General features: G+C 35.7%; 1 protein-coding gene across 1 annotated transcript in view; it reads left to right on the top strand.

Annotated features, from left to right (window-relative positions):
• Positions 1-17,908, top strand: part of GRM5 (glutamate receptor, metabotropic 5) — a 590,374-nt gene that overhangs the window by 567,153 nt on the left and 5,313 nt on the right. The window contains exon 9 of the mRNA XM_012641786.1: positions 5,152-5,247. Within this exon, the coding sequence (XP_012497240.1) occupies positions 5,152-5,247 (96 nt within the window). The remainder of the gene's footprint in view (positions 1-5,151; positions 5,248-17,908) is intronic.

The following is a 17,908-nucleotide window of genomic DNA, read 5'->3' as shown; positions in this document are numbered from 1 at the left end:
GCAAGGCTGGTTTAATATACGCAAATCTATAAATGCAATTCACCACATAAATAAAAGCAAGAACAAAGACCATATGATTCTTTCGATAGATGCAGAAAAAGCATTTGACAAAGTCCAACACACCTTTATGATAAAAACTCTCATCCCTCTACCTTTTAACTTTGTTTATAACTACTATTTACTGGCAACTTCTGGGTAAAGAATTTCTGTCCACTCTAAGCTCTGCCATCATTCTGAATGACTTTAGTGTCTATATAAAGGACAAACCATTACCATAGCTTCTTTTTTCCCCATTTCTAATGCATTTTACCCATTCTACTCCTGGCCACTTACTCAAACTTATTACCTTGCTCACCCTCACATAAGGCATCTTTATTTCCAATATCAAACATTCTCCTTTCCTTCGACCTTCAGGCATCATTCCCACAATACCAACTATTTCACCTAATATACACATTTATTCTTCAATTTCTTCATTTCATCCTAGTGTTTCAACTCATTCTGAATTGGAGAGTCAACACAGAAATTTCAGTAATCCAACATTCAGTAGATATTGGTACAGAAGAGGAAATGAAGTGAAATAATAAAGTTTTTGATCCAATCATTATAAAGAAATTACATTTACTATCCAATCCTGAGTGATTCTTACCCCTACATCTTTTAGATTTATCAGATGAACATGGACTCTTATAGAGCTGAGTAAAGAGGAATTAGAGCTTCCTGGATAAAGAAGATACAAAAAGAACAACAACAAAAATATCTTTAGGAAAGACAACTAGACCTTATTTTTATTTCAGAATAAGCCATTCTGAAATTTATTAAAACTATTCTGATAGTTTTTCATGCCAAACTTCTGGCCTATAAACCAAAATGTCAAAGCTGTATCAAGCACAAATCTAGAAACCTAGAGTTTATAGGAAAATTATCAGATTGAAGAATTTTGAACTCTAGTATATATTAGGCACCTAGTATATATTCTGGGGGAATTAACAGTGTTATAAAATTTTTGAACAGGTAGAATGACCAAGTCTATAAGCCCCTTCTCTCCATTGACTATATAGTCTACCTGTTCTCTCTGAGAACTTTAACCATTCTCATTGTATTTGCAACCACCTGTATGCTGATGGCTCCCCAGTATACAACAGTCCTCTCCCCTGAAGATTCTTATACCCATGTATCTATGGAATATATCCACTTGGATGTCCCACCAGCATCTCAAACCCAATATTACAAAATAAAGATATGTATTTCTCCCCACAAATGTATTTCCTGTATTTTCTTAGTTAATTGCACCACCCAAAACAGTAACTGGCATAGCATTCTACACTTCTCTCTCTTATCCTCATCATCTAATAAGTCCTATTCATTTCGCCCCTAAAGAGTTTTGAAACTATACTTTTCATCCATATTGTCACTACCCTAAGGCATTTCTCATCATCTCTCTCACATGCATTATTGCAGTTGTATTTGTCTAATTCTAGTTTTTTTCCCTCAAGTCCATAGTATTTTATTTAAATGTTAACTCTGACCATGTTTTTACCTAGCATGAAGATCCACAGTGGTATCTCACAACCTACAGTTAAATTCACCACCTTTTAAGTACCTCTCCATTTGTATTCCCTTTATTTACCTTCTCTTATTTTACACTTCCATTATTACAATTAAAAAATTCTAAACAGTGTTTCTCCATATATACCAAACTGCTAAGCTTCTCCACATGTTTGCACTTGACTTTTCTTCTCCCTTGCCTACCCATCTTTTTACAGTGTATTTCTACTCGTATTTTAAGGTTTAAGTATTATATTATATTTCACTGAAGTTTTCCCTGCCATTCTTGTATAGGTTAGGTATCACTTCCTGTATGTTTTCCTATAATAAAATTTCTCACATTATTTAGAAGTTGTCTGTTTACATTTCATCCTCCTATTCTAGACTGTGAACTTACCAAAGGCATAGTTACCCATATGCTACTTATCCCTGTGCCTAGTGTATGGAGTACTCAGTAAATGGTTTGAAGGATGTACACTAAATTTGTGTAGCACATGTATAGGAACCCAGATGAAGGAACAAAATGTAAGTCCTATCACTAGATCTTCCACTGGCTGTCCTTGTTAACTCTGCTACTCATTTGCAAAATAGGATCAAAAAGAGAAAAGGTAAATAATAAGCTTTTGCAGTTTTGATTCTAAATGTAGTAACATTGTTACTTAGAGGGAAGTTTAATGGAAATAGCATGAACTTTAGAATCAGGGAGACCTGATTTCTAACTTTGGGTTCCCTACTCATAAACCATGTCAGTGTGGCTTACTAACACTGATCCTTAGTGTCTGCCTCTTCAAAGAGGATAACAGCACCTACTTTATAAGGTAGTTTTAAGAATTGAGGATAATGTATAGCAAACAGCCTAGCACACTCAATATTCTGTCATTATTATTTCTATTATATTATAACATTGAATATAATTACAGTAAACTAGGCATTTTACTTGAAAAGTGAGTTAATACTTGAAGGCACCTAGAACCTTGCTTCATAAGTATGTGTGTGTGTCTATGTATATGTATATTTTAGTGTATAAAAGATATATAAATTTATTAAATAGAAGAAATTAAATTTTTAAATTGATATTTTATGAAGTATAAACTCTGAAAAGTATAAACTATTTTTAACTTGACAATTCCATATTTCTGAAATAAACTCAACTGGAAAGAATTCTATATGTACAGTAGAGACTATTAAAGCATGATTAGTTACTTTGAACAGCACATTATTGGTGAATGTAATAATGAGTAAGTGAATGAATGAATGAAAATGTGGTCTACTTAAGTATCTGGCAAACATAATTAAGCTGTAATCATAGACAGGCATAAAGGGTCCCATCTGAAAGCCAAAATGAACTTCCCATTTTATATTAATGTTATTTTCACCTTGCTTTGAATATAAAACTACTTGAAAGTTCCAAAAAGTCTAAGGTATCTCTTGCCTTATTAGAAACAGTTCTTTGTTATTGTTTGTTTTGTTTTCTCAGTGAAAGCTTTTACCAAAAGATGTTGGGTTTGATAGAATAGGATGTTTAGCATCTATTTCATATTTCAAAAATGGAGGTCACCTGGCAGAATGCATATGTGGGCATGAGAGAGAAAGAGAAAGAAAGAGAGAAGAGTGTATAAGCATGAAGAAAGATTCTTAACTCATGTATGAAAGATTTAAATAATTAATTGGCAATTAGTCTAACAGGACATATTAAAAAATACATTAAAGATCCCTTTGTAAGGAACTGAGTGACAGTCAATAATTTATTATTAATTATATCAATTTTTTAAATTTAAGCTGTAGAGCAGTAGTTTGGTTGTTCAATCCAATCCACAAATAAGCATGAAATATATTGCATGGAAATGTAGAACATCATTTGATGATTGGTACTTCACAAAGGATTCTCTTCTGAGCTATTTTCTTTGGTAAAATCAAGGCTACTCAATCTAGCTTGGTCTGATGCTTCACTTTCTTTAACAGATTCTTTAGGTTCTTTTTCTCTCTTCTTTATGGCCTACATCTAAAGTTACTTGTATGCATACTTCTTCTTCCCTTCCTCACCCCGCTATTCTATAAGTCTATGAGGCAGGACCTGTGGATTATTACCACCGTATCTGAAGTACAAAGCTCATTACCTAAAATTAGATGTTCAACTAATGCCCATGAATAAGTTAACCTATTACATCCATTTAGCTTGATGTAATGAGCCATTTTTATACAAATACTAAATATTTTCATGTAATAACATTTTAGAAGAGAAACAAAATTAAGAGGAAAACCTCTCCCCGAGGACCAATAATGATCTTGACTTTGTTGCATTTTGTTTTATTTTATATTTCTTTTCAAACGGTAGGAAAAGAAACTAAAAAGAATGTGACTCTTTTGAAGCAAACAAGTCTTATGATAGTAACTCATTTTATCATTGTCTATTGAATACCAGGAACATGGATGAAGTAGTACCGTTTCACGCTCTAATTTTATCAGGGAAAAGTAAATAAAGTAATAAAACCGTAAGTGTCTTGGGACCCGGAAAGCTCTGTTGGCAGTTATCCTCTACTGACTACACTTGTGACGTTAGTGGAGTCAGTTAAGTAAGTCACAGTTTCCTCATTTGGCAAATGAAAATAACAGTGCTTCTTTACCTACCCCACAGAGTTAAACTGATGAGTAAAAGAGAGTATTTCTATAAAAGTATGTTGGCTCAAAAAACTATCAATGAAGTATAATGACTCATCTTGATGCACCATGTAGCAGACTAAAGTTGGGACTCTCATAACTTATTTTAGATGAACATCTAGTACCTTCGAGGCATGGTGAACTGTCAATTCAGATACAAAAGCTGTTTGAGTCACACTGTAAACTATAGGCAACCCAATACTGACTGTCAAGCTTCAACTTAATGGTTAAAGAAACTTTTCACATCCAAGGAATATGTCTTCTCTCTTCTATTATTGTCAGTACCTAATATAATATTCAGACATAGTAACACTTAATGGAGGTTCATTAATGATAATAATTAGTTTTTCTTAAAAATTCTGATAATGGAAGGCAACACATTATAACGACTAAAGTGTTGGTTCTAAAGTTAGGCTCCCTGTGTTGACAATCCAGCCCAATCACTTACTGTGTGTCTTTGGTCAATTTACTTAATCCTTACAATCTTAGGTTTCTTCATTAGTAAAATGGAAATAATAACAGAGCCTCTGCCACAGGGATATTGCCAGAATTAAATTTAGGTAAAGGTCTAGTACAGTGTCTGACACATGGTAAGCACTAAGTAAATTCTAATTTATTGATTGATATTCAACTTCTTCTGAGAAGCTAGGAATTGCTCCTTTACCATTAACTATTAAATATGATGAATGTCACAGATTAATAGGCAATGTAAAAGCATGGGTTACATATGGTTTGACCAAGAAGCAAGAAAATCATCCCCAATGTTGTCCATATACCATCACAATCATCTAATAAATATCACAGGTCAGCCATTGCATGGAGAAGCAGGGTCCCCTGTTTCCGCACAGGATGACGCTCTCTGCAGTCACGGCCCTTCCTCAGCCTGGCAGTTAAGCACACAATCACGTCTTTCTGTTTGCTCCTGTCTTTGTTCATACTCACTAGGTACAAAGACAGGAGACTGGCCCAGCACAAGTCGGAAATAGAGTGTTTCACCCCCAAAGGGAGTATGGGGAATGGTGGGAGAGCAACAATGAGCAGGTAAGCAAACTGTGAGTGTTCTGAGGTGGTGTGAAATAAATGTATGCAAGCTAGAGGAACAGGTGGCTCCCTGGTCTGGGTCCTCACTCAACTGTGCGTCTCATATAGTGCATCCAACCTGGGCCACTGCTGGTTTTCTGTGTGTGTGTGATTTGCAAAACCCACGCCATCCTCCTGTGAAGTAATGGGAGCCTCCTGTCCCACATGCTGCTGTTTCCCAGGGTTGTGCGCTTTGCATGTCTGAAGCCTTAGCTCACAGTCAGTTGTCCCCTGGGTTTTGACTTACTGTTAAGTAGTTCTGGAGTTTGCAAAGTGGAAGAGATTGGAGGAAATTCACATTCCATGGCTACCTGATCACTTAATAAAACAGATGCAAAAACTTAGGACTAGTTTTAAGAGAAGGACTGCAAATGAGGAAAGACTCCAGCCCCTGATCCCAGACAAGCCTGGAAATTAATCTGTCTTCCTTTGAATATAACATGATCTCACAGCCAAGGGCAGATGCCATATCAAACCAGTGGACTGTAGAAACAAGAGGCTGTTCTTAAACTGAAACCAGGAAAGCTAATCCTCCTCCAGCTACCATAGCTTTGCAGCTCCTTTACTTCCTTGTGTTTGGTGATGAACATTTCATGTTGCTGCACTGTGCATGTGTCTTCATACCAGGCATTCCCAATTGAATTGCATCCAGTGACGGGGGTATTTGAAACTATAGGCATCAACTAAGCTGTGTTGCATGAAATGAACGTGCTTTATTGCATGGGATTTGGTTTCAAGAAAAAAACTCTGGAGACAAAGACCTTCAAGATTGTCATTAAACAGTTCCAGAATACTAGAGGGGCCTTGAGTTGAGAAATCACTCACCATAAACTAACGCTCCACTTCTAATTTGTTGTAGAATTTCCCAATCCATCTGTAATACAGAGATGTGGAAGGGAAACTTGCAAATCACCCTGTATTAGAGAAAAGGGGAAGTCTAGGAAGCAGAGTGTGTACATATGTGTGTGCATGTGCTAAGAGCGGAGATTAAGACCTAGCTGCAGAGCAGGAAGATAATCCTGTTGAATCCTGTTGAAATTTCAACCCCAAACATTGCATTTGCTTCCTCAGTGGTGGGCTCCTTCCTGTTTTCAAAATAATGACTAATTATTTCTAAGGACATCCACACTGCACAACTGCTAGGAGGCCATTCACCTTGTGGTCTGTCAAAATGGTGCCTGGAACTGTGCAGCATACAGCCTGAACCGTCAGTGACAGCAGCCCTGGCCAAGAGCTTGGCCAACTTCGTCCATGGCTCCCAGAGACAAGGCAATGAGAGTGTGTGTACATATGTGTGTACACTGGTGTATCTGATGGCCTTATGCCCACAATCCCTTTATACAGCTCTATGTGGATCTCATTGTGTCTGCAAGATGAGCCTCAAAGGATCATTTTGTGGTAGTAAATCCAACAGCCTGCCCCTGGGACTCCTGTTTTCTTTCCACTTAAATATAACAAAGTGGCATAACTCCTTTCCTTGAAAACTAGACAAACAGCACCTGAGTAAGCTGGAAAATATAGAAAAGACTGTATCATATGAGAGCTTGAGGGCTCTGTCCAGAGAGACTTCTGGTTGGATGTCTAGAACTCTGGAGTTCATAAATCTAACAAACTTGGTTGACTGTCAAACATACTTAGGCAAAATCTTGGACAACATAAATAGGAACCTGTCATGTAACAAGTTTTCTAGGTAATTCCAATTTATCCAGTCCATAAACTGGTATTTTGGAATAATCCATTCATCCGGGAGATGACATGGAGCTGGTTTTGGCAACCATTAGGTCTCAATTATACCTATTATACAATTATACAATGTTCTTAGGAGTGTTTAGTCAATGCTTAGAACTTTCAGATCTGATTAACACAGAAATTAGATTTTCTCAAGGCTGTCTTGATTGAGAACGATGGGGCAAAGGGGCAGAGAGGGTGGAGATTAGAGCGTAAGGGGACACCAGATCAAACAGACCAGGCTTCCTTGGGTCAGGTCGAGATCTATAGAAGTAGCCACTCAATATATCTACTCCAGGAACTGTCCAAGTTTCTTTACAACAGCAAGATATTATTTAGCTTTTGTTTCCTCACTTGTTTGGATATAGCCAACATAATGGCAAGACTACATTGATATGTTCTGGTGGGGCAGAGGGGAGCAGTGTATGCTATAGGAAAGACAGTTCTGTTGGGGTAACCACCTCAGCCCCACAGAAAAGCAGGGTTAACTGGGAACAAATGATCTTCCCTTCCTAATTTCTCTTCCTTCTCATTCTTTTAGCACTAAATAAAAACTGAGAGAGAGAGACAGAGACAGAGACAGAGACAGAGAGAGAAAGAGAGAAAATAATTCTTCTTCTAAGAAAGCTTTCCCTTAGTCCCTTAGAGAGGAAAAAAGGCCTGGAGACATACAAAAAGACAGGCCAAATTTACAAAGCCTTTGTATCTTTCTTTCCAACTTCATATTTGTTTACATAAATATACCCACTCACACACATACACCTAATGACATTTATCTAGGAGAAATGAATTCAAAATGAACTTTAAGAGAAAGTTATCAGAGAGGAGACAACTGTGATGGAAACAGTTTCTAAGTAAGGGGTTGGAGTGGTTAATCACAATTTATTACTCTGGAATTGAATGAAAGGGTTGGGAAAAGGATAACTATGTATATGAGACTTTTATAGCTACTTTTAGTATCAACTGATAAGGCCTTCTTTCTTAAAACCCCCTACTCTTCCCCTCATTGCTTCTCTGAGTCATAGTCAAGCATCACATTTACTCTGCAAACATCTGGACTGGTTCTGTGGCCTTTACTGAACCACCAGTCCCAGGGAGAGCTAAGGGGAGCTCAAGCAACCACAGAAAATCAAGAGTGTTGCTCTGCATCTCATTTGCCTATGTTTTCTATGTGGAACTATAGAATGGGCAGGACTCTATGAATTCATATCTGGGGTGATTATCCCAGAGCCAAGTTGCCTTGTGGGGAGAGAAGGAGTTCTAAAATGCTTGTCATTGTAGCAGAGCAGAGCACTATTTTCTGATCTGTGGGGCCTTAGACAGATGCTCCCTCACTTCTGCCCTCCTCCCTCTACCCCCACATTGGGAAAGGAAAGAGAACATTATATTAATATGTACCCAAAACTCACTAGCTTCCTGAAATAGTATGTTGCTGTTTTCCCTTTATGTGAACAGGTTTTTCTTCCCTTTCTGTCTGAATATAGTATAACGGGTCATCTTTCCATATTTTCCCATGGACAGTCTAAGTGTGTTTCAGAACAGAATCCTCCTGATTGCAGGAGAAGTGAAAGAGAGTCCTAAACAGGGAAGTGCTCTAAGAATCGGAAATTCTCTAAACCCTGTTACCGTGTGAGTTCATACCAAGATGGTCCACCCTCAGGAATGACTGAAACCTCGATCATGAATGTTGTTATTTCCTGTTTCAGCAGGAACATGCCATTGGAGCACTTGGAGTCTACGTTATGATGTGCTCATGTTGTACCCCAGTAGGAGAGGCACAGAAATTTTGAGCCTCCCTGTCTCTCTTTTAGAAAGGGCTCCATTAGTCACATGAAATAGGTCTATATCCCTCCTCCTTGTTAGAAGACAGGAGAGTGATATGGGAGTATTTTTATCATGAACAAAAAGAGAATTTTTATTGTTGCTATTTCATGGTATCAGTTATGTGAAGTGTTAACCTCCAATCAGTTGAATAACTGATTTTTATCTAGTATATGCAGTATCTATTAATAATTTTAGTGAAAATAAATGTTCCCCAAAATATAATGTCTGTGTTAGGACTGTTTTGCCTTTCATTTGTTCCATTATTTCTTCCTTCATGTATAGCTCATTTATTAAACACCTACTATGAGCTGAGCACTTAAAAGACTCTGGAGACAAATGGAAGACCAAAATATAACTAATACTCTTGAAAATCTGAAATCTATTGGGGAACAGTCAGAAAAAACAGATAACTGCAATGCAATATGGAACCGCTCTACCACAGGACAGTTTATGCCTCAGACTAATTCCCTGTTTCATATCATACACTACAGTTTATACCAGTACAAATAGAATTAAGAATAATAGAAAATTACAAGTCTGAATTGAGTCTTCATAAAGGGCTAAGATTACAGTTATATAAAATTCAAAGTCCATAGAAGAGAAAGATTCTGCCTTTCCAGTACAGTAGAGGCCAGCTAGTTGCTTAGCAATAGATTAGAACTTCTGCAAGAGTTTTCACTTCATTCCTCCCCAAAGTCATTTCCAAATGAATACTCTAATTTATATTTAAAGATGTTCTAAAAAAAGATAATAATAATTTCTATCATTACTATAATTAATATTAATATGTATCAGACACTATACTAGTCCCTTCACGTGTTATGCATTAAGTTCTCCCAAGAACGTATAAGGAAGGTATTTTTCCTTTCCATGGTACAGATGAGTAAAATGAGGCTCAAGATTATTAAATAACTTACTTAGTAGGGCAATTTCATGAAAAATCTGGTATCAAAGAGATCTCAAAATCTGGTTCAGGAATTAGCCAGGGTGTGACCTTTAAGTGTCATTTTAACTATTTTATCTCCATTTTCTGTAAAATAAGGATTATAATATAGCACTTCTCTTATTATGATGCTGTGAAAATTAAATGAGATTATGCAAACCTAGCTCTTAGCAGACTGCATAACACACAGCAGGCAGTCAATACATTTCGGTGAGTAGTATTATTACCCAAGGCTACTCAGCTTAGAAAGTTCTTGTTTGTCTTGTCTTTCTCTACCCTGCCACCATGGTTGTTTTTTCAAAAATCAATCCTGGAAAAGTGAGCAAAATGAAAACTAATAGTAGCAAAAAAAAAAATAAGTTCAATGATATAAATTGCTTTAAAATTCATATTCTCCATGGTTACCAACATTTATTGAGTATCTAGATACACCAGATACTGTTTCAAATGCTTCATCTGTGTGATCTCTTATTTAATCTTTGAAAAAAGTAAATGGTAAAGCCCAGATAGGAGCCCAACTCAGTATGATCCAAAATTCACAATCTAATCACTATGTTATCTGCCACCTAGGATAAAATCCCAACTCATGCATTCAGAATATAAGGCCTTTCACAAACTAACCCTAACCTAACACTTTGACCCTTATTCTTTGTGTTTCAGCACATATGTTTTCTTCCCCAGACATCCCAAATATCCTACAATTCTCCAAACACACTGACTTTTTTTCACAATAGCACGTCTTAACATATGCTGTTCTCCTACCTGGATTGCCCTTCCTTTCTACTTCCATCTCCTCAAACTCCCACTCCATTCCACCTGGCGAACACCTACTCAGGTTTCAAAACCCAACTGCAATGTCAATTCTTCCTTGAAGACTTTCTAAAAATTGTATAGTCTATCTTAACTCTGCCCAACTTAAATTCTAAAGTATATTGTCTTTACGTCTGATATTATATATTATCTGGTTGCCTGTATCCTCACACTAAACTTGAGGTTTTTGAGGCAAAAAAACAAACAAAAAAAATATTGTGTTCACTGTTACATCCTCAGTACCCAGTGGTGCTCTGGGTCTACTGATTCAATCAGCCAATCAATAAAAGTGCACAGAGAACCTTTCTGTATATAGGTAGTACTGTTTTAGGGAATATGGGGTGTTAGGGGAAGTATAAAATAATCTCTACCTTAAAGGAACTAATGATCTTAATAAAGAAATAAAACTCCTCTGATAGAACAAGGAAAAGCAATAGGCTAGATAGATTAAGGTGTTAAGTCTGTGATCGAGATCATAAGACCTAAATTTGGATGGTGGGGAGGTAAGCAGGGTTGCAGGTACAACTGACAATAATGTAGTCAACACCTATGCACATATGCCCTTCTTAGAGAGTCTCAGTGACTGTTTACATAATAAAGGATTGAGAAATTTCACAGATATTAATTTAACTTGTTTGACCCTGGAACCATTTATGCATGAACCATCTGTTGTCATTCTTACTTTCTATACCATTTGCTAATTATTATAATTTTATAAAAAATATATTGACCAAATAAACATGAGTTCAAAATAATATATTCTGAGTAGATTAAGATAATCCTTGAAATCTTATTATAATCAATTTCCCAGGGAAATCTTTTACGAGACCAGCAAAAACTTAAAAGATAAGCTAAAGTTTGGTGATGGGAACAAAAATTACTAGCTTTATTGAGTACAAATATAAACCAGATTCCTAATTCTCTTGGCTTATTTTTCCAAAAGAATCACTAATTACTGTGAGCATATTCTATTTATATATTATTAAATTAGGTAGTATTTTTTTAGCCTGTACAAAACATAATATACAAGTGTAACAAGAATGCTTGGATTTGATGACCTTCTCACCTCAGTTTCTGCTTAATCTTCTTGTCTGACATCATATTTATTGGAGAAAGGAGGAGCTGGTCAAAGCCTTCTGTGAGGCTGCTGTCCCTGCGAAATACATATTTTATAAATATAGATATATACACACACATATATATGTATACATATATATACATACATATAGTTTTTATAGATAATTCAGTAGTTATATACAAATATATATTTGCATATATCTTACTGAGACAATAGATTGGATAGCTTAGAATTTCCTGTAAAAAGGAAGAAAAAAATCAAAATAGTTTCTGATGTAACAAATGCCAAGCCAAAAAGCCTGCAGTCCAAACTCATGTGCTCTAGAAGGGGAAGTGAATTTTGAGGGATACTTTCTACTTTTAGTCTCACCTGAAGATATAGATAAAATCTTGCAATAGTTTCCACCTAATCTTATTGGCATATTCCCATTAAATGGGTAATATTGAGATGTAGGCAAATGTTATTCAGCAAAGCTGAGTGCTCTGAGAATTTAAATCAATCATTTCATCTAATTCCATGTTTCATGAGTTATTTTGATGTGACTCTTCAACACAAAGACTTTTTATTTTTAAAAAATGTGTATTTATCACTTATGCATAAGACACTGTGCTTCATAGTGGAAGTTCAAAGATACATGAAATAAACTATCTACACCACTTTTTTGCCATTATACTTCATATGCCTTCGAAGCACACTATGTTGTCTGTGAGGAGCCAAGAAGACTATGATAAATAAAATAGTGGTGTCCAGGGTAGATTTAAAAATTTGTCTTCATAGAGCAAGAATACAGTGCTGACCATCCCAAGCATTCCGAAGGGAACTGACTGATATTAGTGCCTTATATCTGTGGCATGTGCCCATTCTATCCAATAACAAAAAATAGGGAATTTAAGAAGGGAATTTTTCCTTCTTAAACCAAGAGCTTTCAATAGACAATAACCATATTGGTGGTAGATTTCAAACCAGGATTCAAGCCTCAAAGCTAATGTATCTTTCATAAATCAGATTTAAGTACTTTAAGACTGAAAGGAGCTTTTTGCCTGAAGAGAAATCATTTTTCCAGCAACCATCCTAAAAATCCTGGGGCATCTCTTATCCTATAGTCCCTCTGGATTCATCTTCACTGCTGATACAGAACTCTGCAATTTATTATCAGGTTATTTTATAGACAAAAATCGGGACACTGCTGTTTCCCTAGATGCTCTACAAGGGTATCTTGTTAGCCCCTTGGTTCCTATGTGCATCTTGGCACTTAGCACAGTGACAATATTGCACGGTTGGAATGACTCTGGATTTAGGGTCTGATTTGGGACAATGTTCTGCCCTTTATTTTCACTTGGGCAACTTAGCTCCATAAGGGTCAGTTTTCACATCTACAATACAAGTTAATAATGCCTATCTGTACCAAACATTCGAGATGTTATAATTCACTTCATTTCACTAACACTCACAGCCCACCTTCTCTGCATCAGGCACCATACTAAGCATGAGGGATACATGTAGTCTCTGCCTTTGGAGTGCTCGAAGTTTAGTGTGGAAACAGATTTGTAAATAAGTAATTTAAAAATATCATTTAATAAGTGCTATGTCAGACAGCTGTTGTGAAGGTCAAATATGATAACATAGGTGAAAACATCTTGTGAGCTGAAAAATTCTATTCAAATGGGAGCTATTATCATTCCAGGACTCTCTTCTTTGCTGCCCATCCTAACCCCATGTTTTATTCAGGATTTAAGTCAAGGCGAATTCTTCCACAAAATCTTCCTGGCTGCACCAGCCAACACACACAAAACAGCTATGTCTTCTTTTGTTCTCTATTTACTAAATTGTATTCTGAGCCTTACAGTAATTGTGAGAAAAAAAATCATTTCCTTTTTTGGAAAAAAAAAATACATAAATCCAAAATTCTTTCCAATCTTATTTGGGGCACCTCACCCAAAACCTAGAACTTCAATGTCAGGATGAGAAGCATTTTAGGTTTTTTTGTTTTTTTAATTTTGTTTCTTTTATTTTTAGTTGACATATAATAATTGTACATACTTATGGGATACAGAGTGCATTACAAGTATACAATATATAATGATCAAACCAGGGTGATTAGCATATCCATTGCATCAAACATTTATCATTTACGTGTTTTGAACATTTAAAATCCTCTATTCCAGCTTCTTGAAAAGGTACAGTTAACCATTGCCACTCTACAGTATAGTTCACCATAGCTACTCCGCAATGCTGCGGAGCATCAGAACTCATTTCTCCTCTTTGCTGTAATTTTGCATTCGTTAACCAATCTCTTTCCCCCCTTCTCTCACCCTATACTTCCCAGCCTTTAATCCCCATAATCCCAGGAGGAGTTTTGTTATGAGGTTTGATTCCAGGTAACTGAATTATGGATCCAAAGAAATAGCTTAAATTAAGAAAGAAAGTTCTGGGATGACTCAACAAAAATGCCGGTGCTTGCACACCTGTGTCATATCCTACTTCATTAAGACATTTTCTCTTTATGAGGACTCTTGGGAAGTAGCAGCTGTACTAGTACCCTTAGGCACTTTAATAACCCAACCTGAATGGACATGTAGCTTCTTTAAAAGGCCCCCTGTTGCTGTTAAACCAAAGACTAGCTAAATTAGGGCTGAGTGGTTCTCCTCCCACAAGGATTTTATTAGGGATTAAATGCCTGAGAAGAGATATTCTCTGGGGGAATTACCATTAGAAGCATGTAGCCACTGCTACTTAAGAGAAAGGTGAAAATCCACCTCACAGGACTGTGGGAAGGGTTTCATGGGATTAGGCATGTGGAATTAGTTTCTTTGCCATATATGCAATACTCCTATTAATTGGGTTTTGTTTATCCATGTTATTTTAACATCCTCAAGCTTTATAGACCTCATTAAGCCCCACTTTGTTTGCAAATCCTTCCTTGAAACTTCTTTCCCCAGTGAGCAACTTTTTCTCTCAATTCCTCTAATGCTGACAAGAAAAATCCAATGGTCAGAGTCTTTCTTTCCCAGTAGTTTTCGTGTTACTATAGTACATTCCTTTCCATCCTCATTTGTGTCACACTCGTTAATATCTTAACACTGTATCCCTGTGCTGTTATATTAAAACAATGTCTTAAATCTACATTGGACACTATTTGCTTATGTCAACCTTCTCCGTTCGTCAATGCCAGAAGGGCTAATTAACTTAATGAATATCAATTAGGCCTTAATATTTTCCTGCAGTAGGACCAGGACTGGAGCCAGACTAGAAATAATAAAGTCAATGGATGAAGCTGGGGTGAGAGTTTGAAGAAGATTACGGCATGGTGCCTGCATTTAGATTGTTTCTTTTGAACTAGAAAAGGAAGATCAAATACATAGAATATTAAATAACAATACAGAATATAGTTGAAGAATAACACAGAAAAGAAGCTATGAGTATTTCTTTATTGGTTTATTCATTCATTTACTGATCAAGCATGTAGATTACATATATATCTAATAATTAGCCTGCCTCTGTGGTCTAATATATTAGACCATCTCTCTGTTCTAGACACTGACAAAAAAAGCCCAAAGTTAATTATTAATAAGTTATTAAGATAGCAAAACAAAGGAAAAGAAAGAAGATCTTTATAAGTCAGCAGTGGCCAGGAAAAATTTTTATAGCAGACACAAAAGTCCACATCCTATCTTCTTTCTGATGCATTAACAGCTACTCCATCCCCACACAGTCAAACTGGACTACTAGTTATCTCCTAAACATTCCTTGTGGGTTTCTGAACTTCTGTCACTACTATTCAATGCACTCTATCTCCTGTAGGCAAGCAGCTTTCCCCGACCATTCTGGCTGGGGAGGTTTCTTCCTCTTGTGAAGCTGTGAATTCCTTGTGATTGGACCCTATACAAGTCCAATGAACTTGACTACTTGTTTCCATGCTCTGCTACCATCCCTCACTTTCTTTGTCCTTAGTAACCCTTCCACCTGCCCATCTGTTTCCTCATTTCAAGGTCCTGAGGAAAGGAAAAACACCCCTTTTACTGAAATACTGTGAATAATTCATATTATTAGCCTTCTTCTGTATGTATCTTTTCTCTTGAATTCAATTTTGCCCTCTTTGAAGGACATCTCGTATATCAATAACTCTCAGCTACTATATAAAAAAGCAATGATGAATCAAAATCATTTGTTAGGAATATTAGTTGAAATACCAAAGTGTTCAAAATAGTGCAGATGTAAGATTATCCCTGCAATTATACCATTCTCATTTACTAGTATTCCAAAATAAGTCACAGAGAAATATGAGAATTAGAACTATCAGGGTAGAAACTAAATGTGTTATCCATAGGACAATTTTTTATGGCATTCACAGCATAAAAAAGAAAGGCTGAGAACTGCCATATACTATTAATTTATATAGTTGTAGGCTTCAAGTGCCTTCATTAAGGCATCCAATCATTATTCCTGACAAATGTTGGTGCTTAATCAATTTGTGCTATTTGAGCTAATGACCAATAAGAGATGTAGGATGCTTTCTTGAGACTGTAAAGTGCATAATTAAGAAGTCCAGAAACATAGGGTGAGTGAGAGAGAATATAAATCAAATGACTAACTTGTCTACTAAAATACATAACATCTCCAGATACCATCCAAGGCTTTTCTTCCATGGAATAAAGAGAGCTAACTTCAAAAAGAAAATATGAACAGTGTAATGTCATAGAAATTGGAAATAGAAATCACGAGATGATATTAGTCCCACTTTGCCATCTGCTAACAGTGAAACCTTGGGCAAATCATCTAATCTCACTGAGCCTTGGTTTTTTCATCTTTGAAAAGGGTGATAAAAATGCTGATCCTGCCTGCCTCTGCCAATCAGTGTTCCTAAAGGTTTTTTATAAAGTGCTATGCAAATATAAGGTGGTATTGCTTTGATTATTATGTCTGTATTAGGTAATTTTGTGTTTCACTTCATTTCCATTTACTCAAGTGTTTTTCTCTATGCATACATCTCTAATGCATACATCATCATGGCTATTTAAATTGTTTTTGTCAGCAAGATAGCTATTTACATCCATTTATGCTGTAACTGGGGAAATTTATATAGATGCTTCTGCCGTTTTTTGATATATTACAGTGTGTTTCTCAGTGTAATTTTCAAAATCAAGATGTCAGGTTTTAGGCAAAGCTCAGAAAAATTCTTCTATCTTTTTGAAAAGTCTGAATATAAACAATATCAAATTCCTCAGTATCTTTTTTTGTTTGTTTGTTTTTTATTTTTTTTCTTTTATTTTTTTTTTATTTCAGCATATTATGGGGGTACAGATGTTTAGGTTACGTATGTTGTCCTTTCCCCCCTCCCCCCTTCAGTATCTTTTTAAAAACTATATTACCATACTTTGTAATTTAAAGCAAATTATGGGAAGTGAAATATATTGACAAAAAATTTAAGAAATTAACAGAAAATGGAACTGTAACTGCAAATTTTCTACTTATAATATTTTTATTATAATTTATGAGATTGTTTTATTGACCTAATATTTTCTGATGTCATTACATAGGTGTTAGCTGCTAATGTCATTTGTTAATGACATTTCAAGTTTTTTATTTTAAAAAATACTTTTTGAATTAGAAAGCTCGCAATCACAATAAACCTCCCTCCTGGCTGACCTTTAACCCAAAATTCACAAACAGAAAAGGTTCAGTAATGGAGATAATTTTTTTCATGAAAAGCATTTGCTAATTTTTAGAGGATATATTTGATTACTCTGATGCCCTGAAACTCTTCAAGTTAGGAAGGTATAATAAACCACGTAACAAAAGAGAAAATAAGATTTATGGATTTTTTTAATTCAATGAAATAAAAAGAATTACTTTAATTGCTTATATGTCATTAATAAAACAAGTTCTAAGGAAAAAACTACACAGATCGTTCAATAGCTATTTAATATGAACACAAAAATTATAAATTCCTTAGACTTTTCTGATAGTCAAACTCTTTCTCTTCATTAATATTTGCGTCTTAATGATGGTATGCCTTTGCAGAATACTCTGATTTCTGCAGGTTTGAGCAGATGAATAGAGAAATTGGGAAAGGTCATTGAGCTGAACATTCAAAGCCTGCTTGAAAAGAATAAAGTGTCTGACACAAAAAGGAAGAATAAGCTTCTGAGAATAAAGGTAGAGAGTATCATTTGGCAGACCCAAAACGTAAATAAAAATTAACCAAACATATAAACCTAACCGTTAAATAACATTATTGA

This window comes from Propithecus coquereli, unplaced genomic scaffold (assembly GCF_000956105.1).
Source record: "Propithecus coquereli isolate 6110/MARCELLA unplaced genomic scaffold, Pcoq_1.0 Scaffold170, whole genome shotgun sequence".
In the NCBI taxonomy this organism is placed as follows: domain Eukaryota; kingdom Metazoa; phylum Chordata; class Mammalia; order Primates; family Indriidae; genus Propithecus; species Propithecus coquereli.
This window is presented reverse-complemented; position numbering and strand designations above follow the sequence as displayed.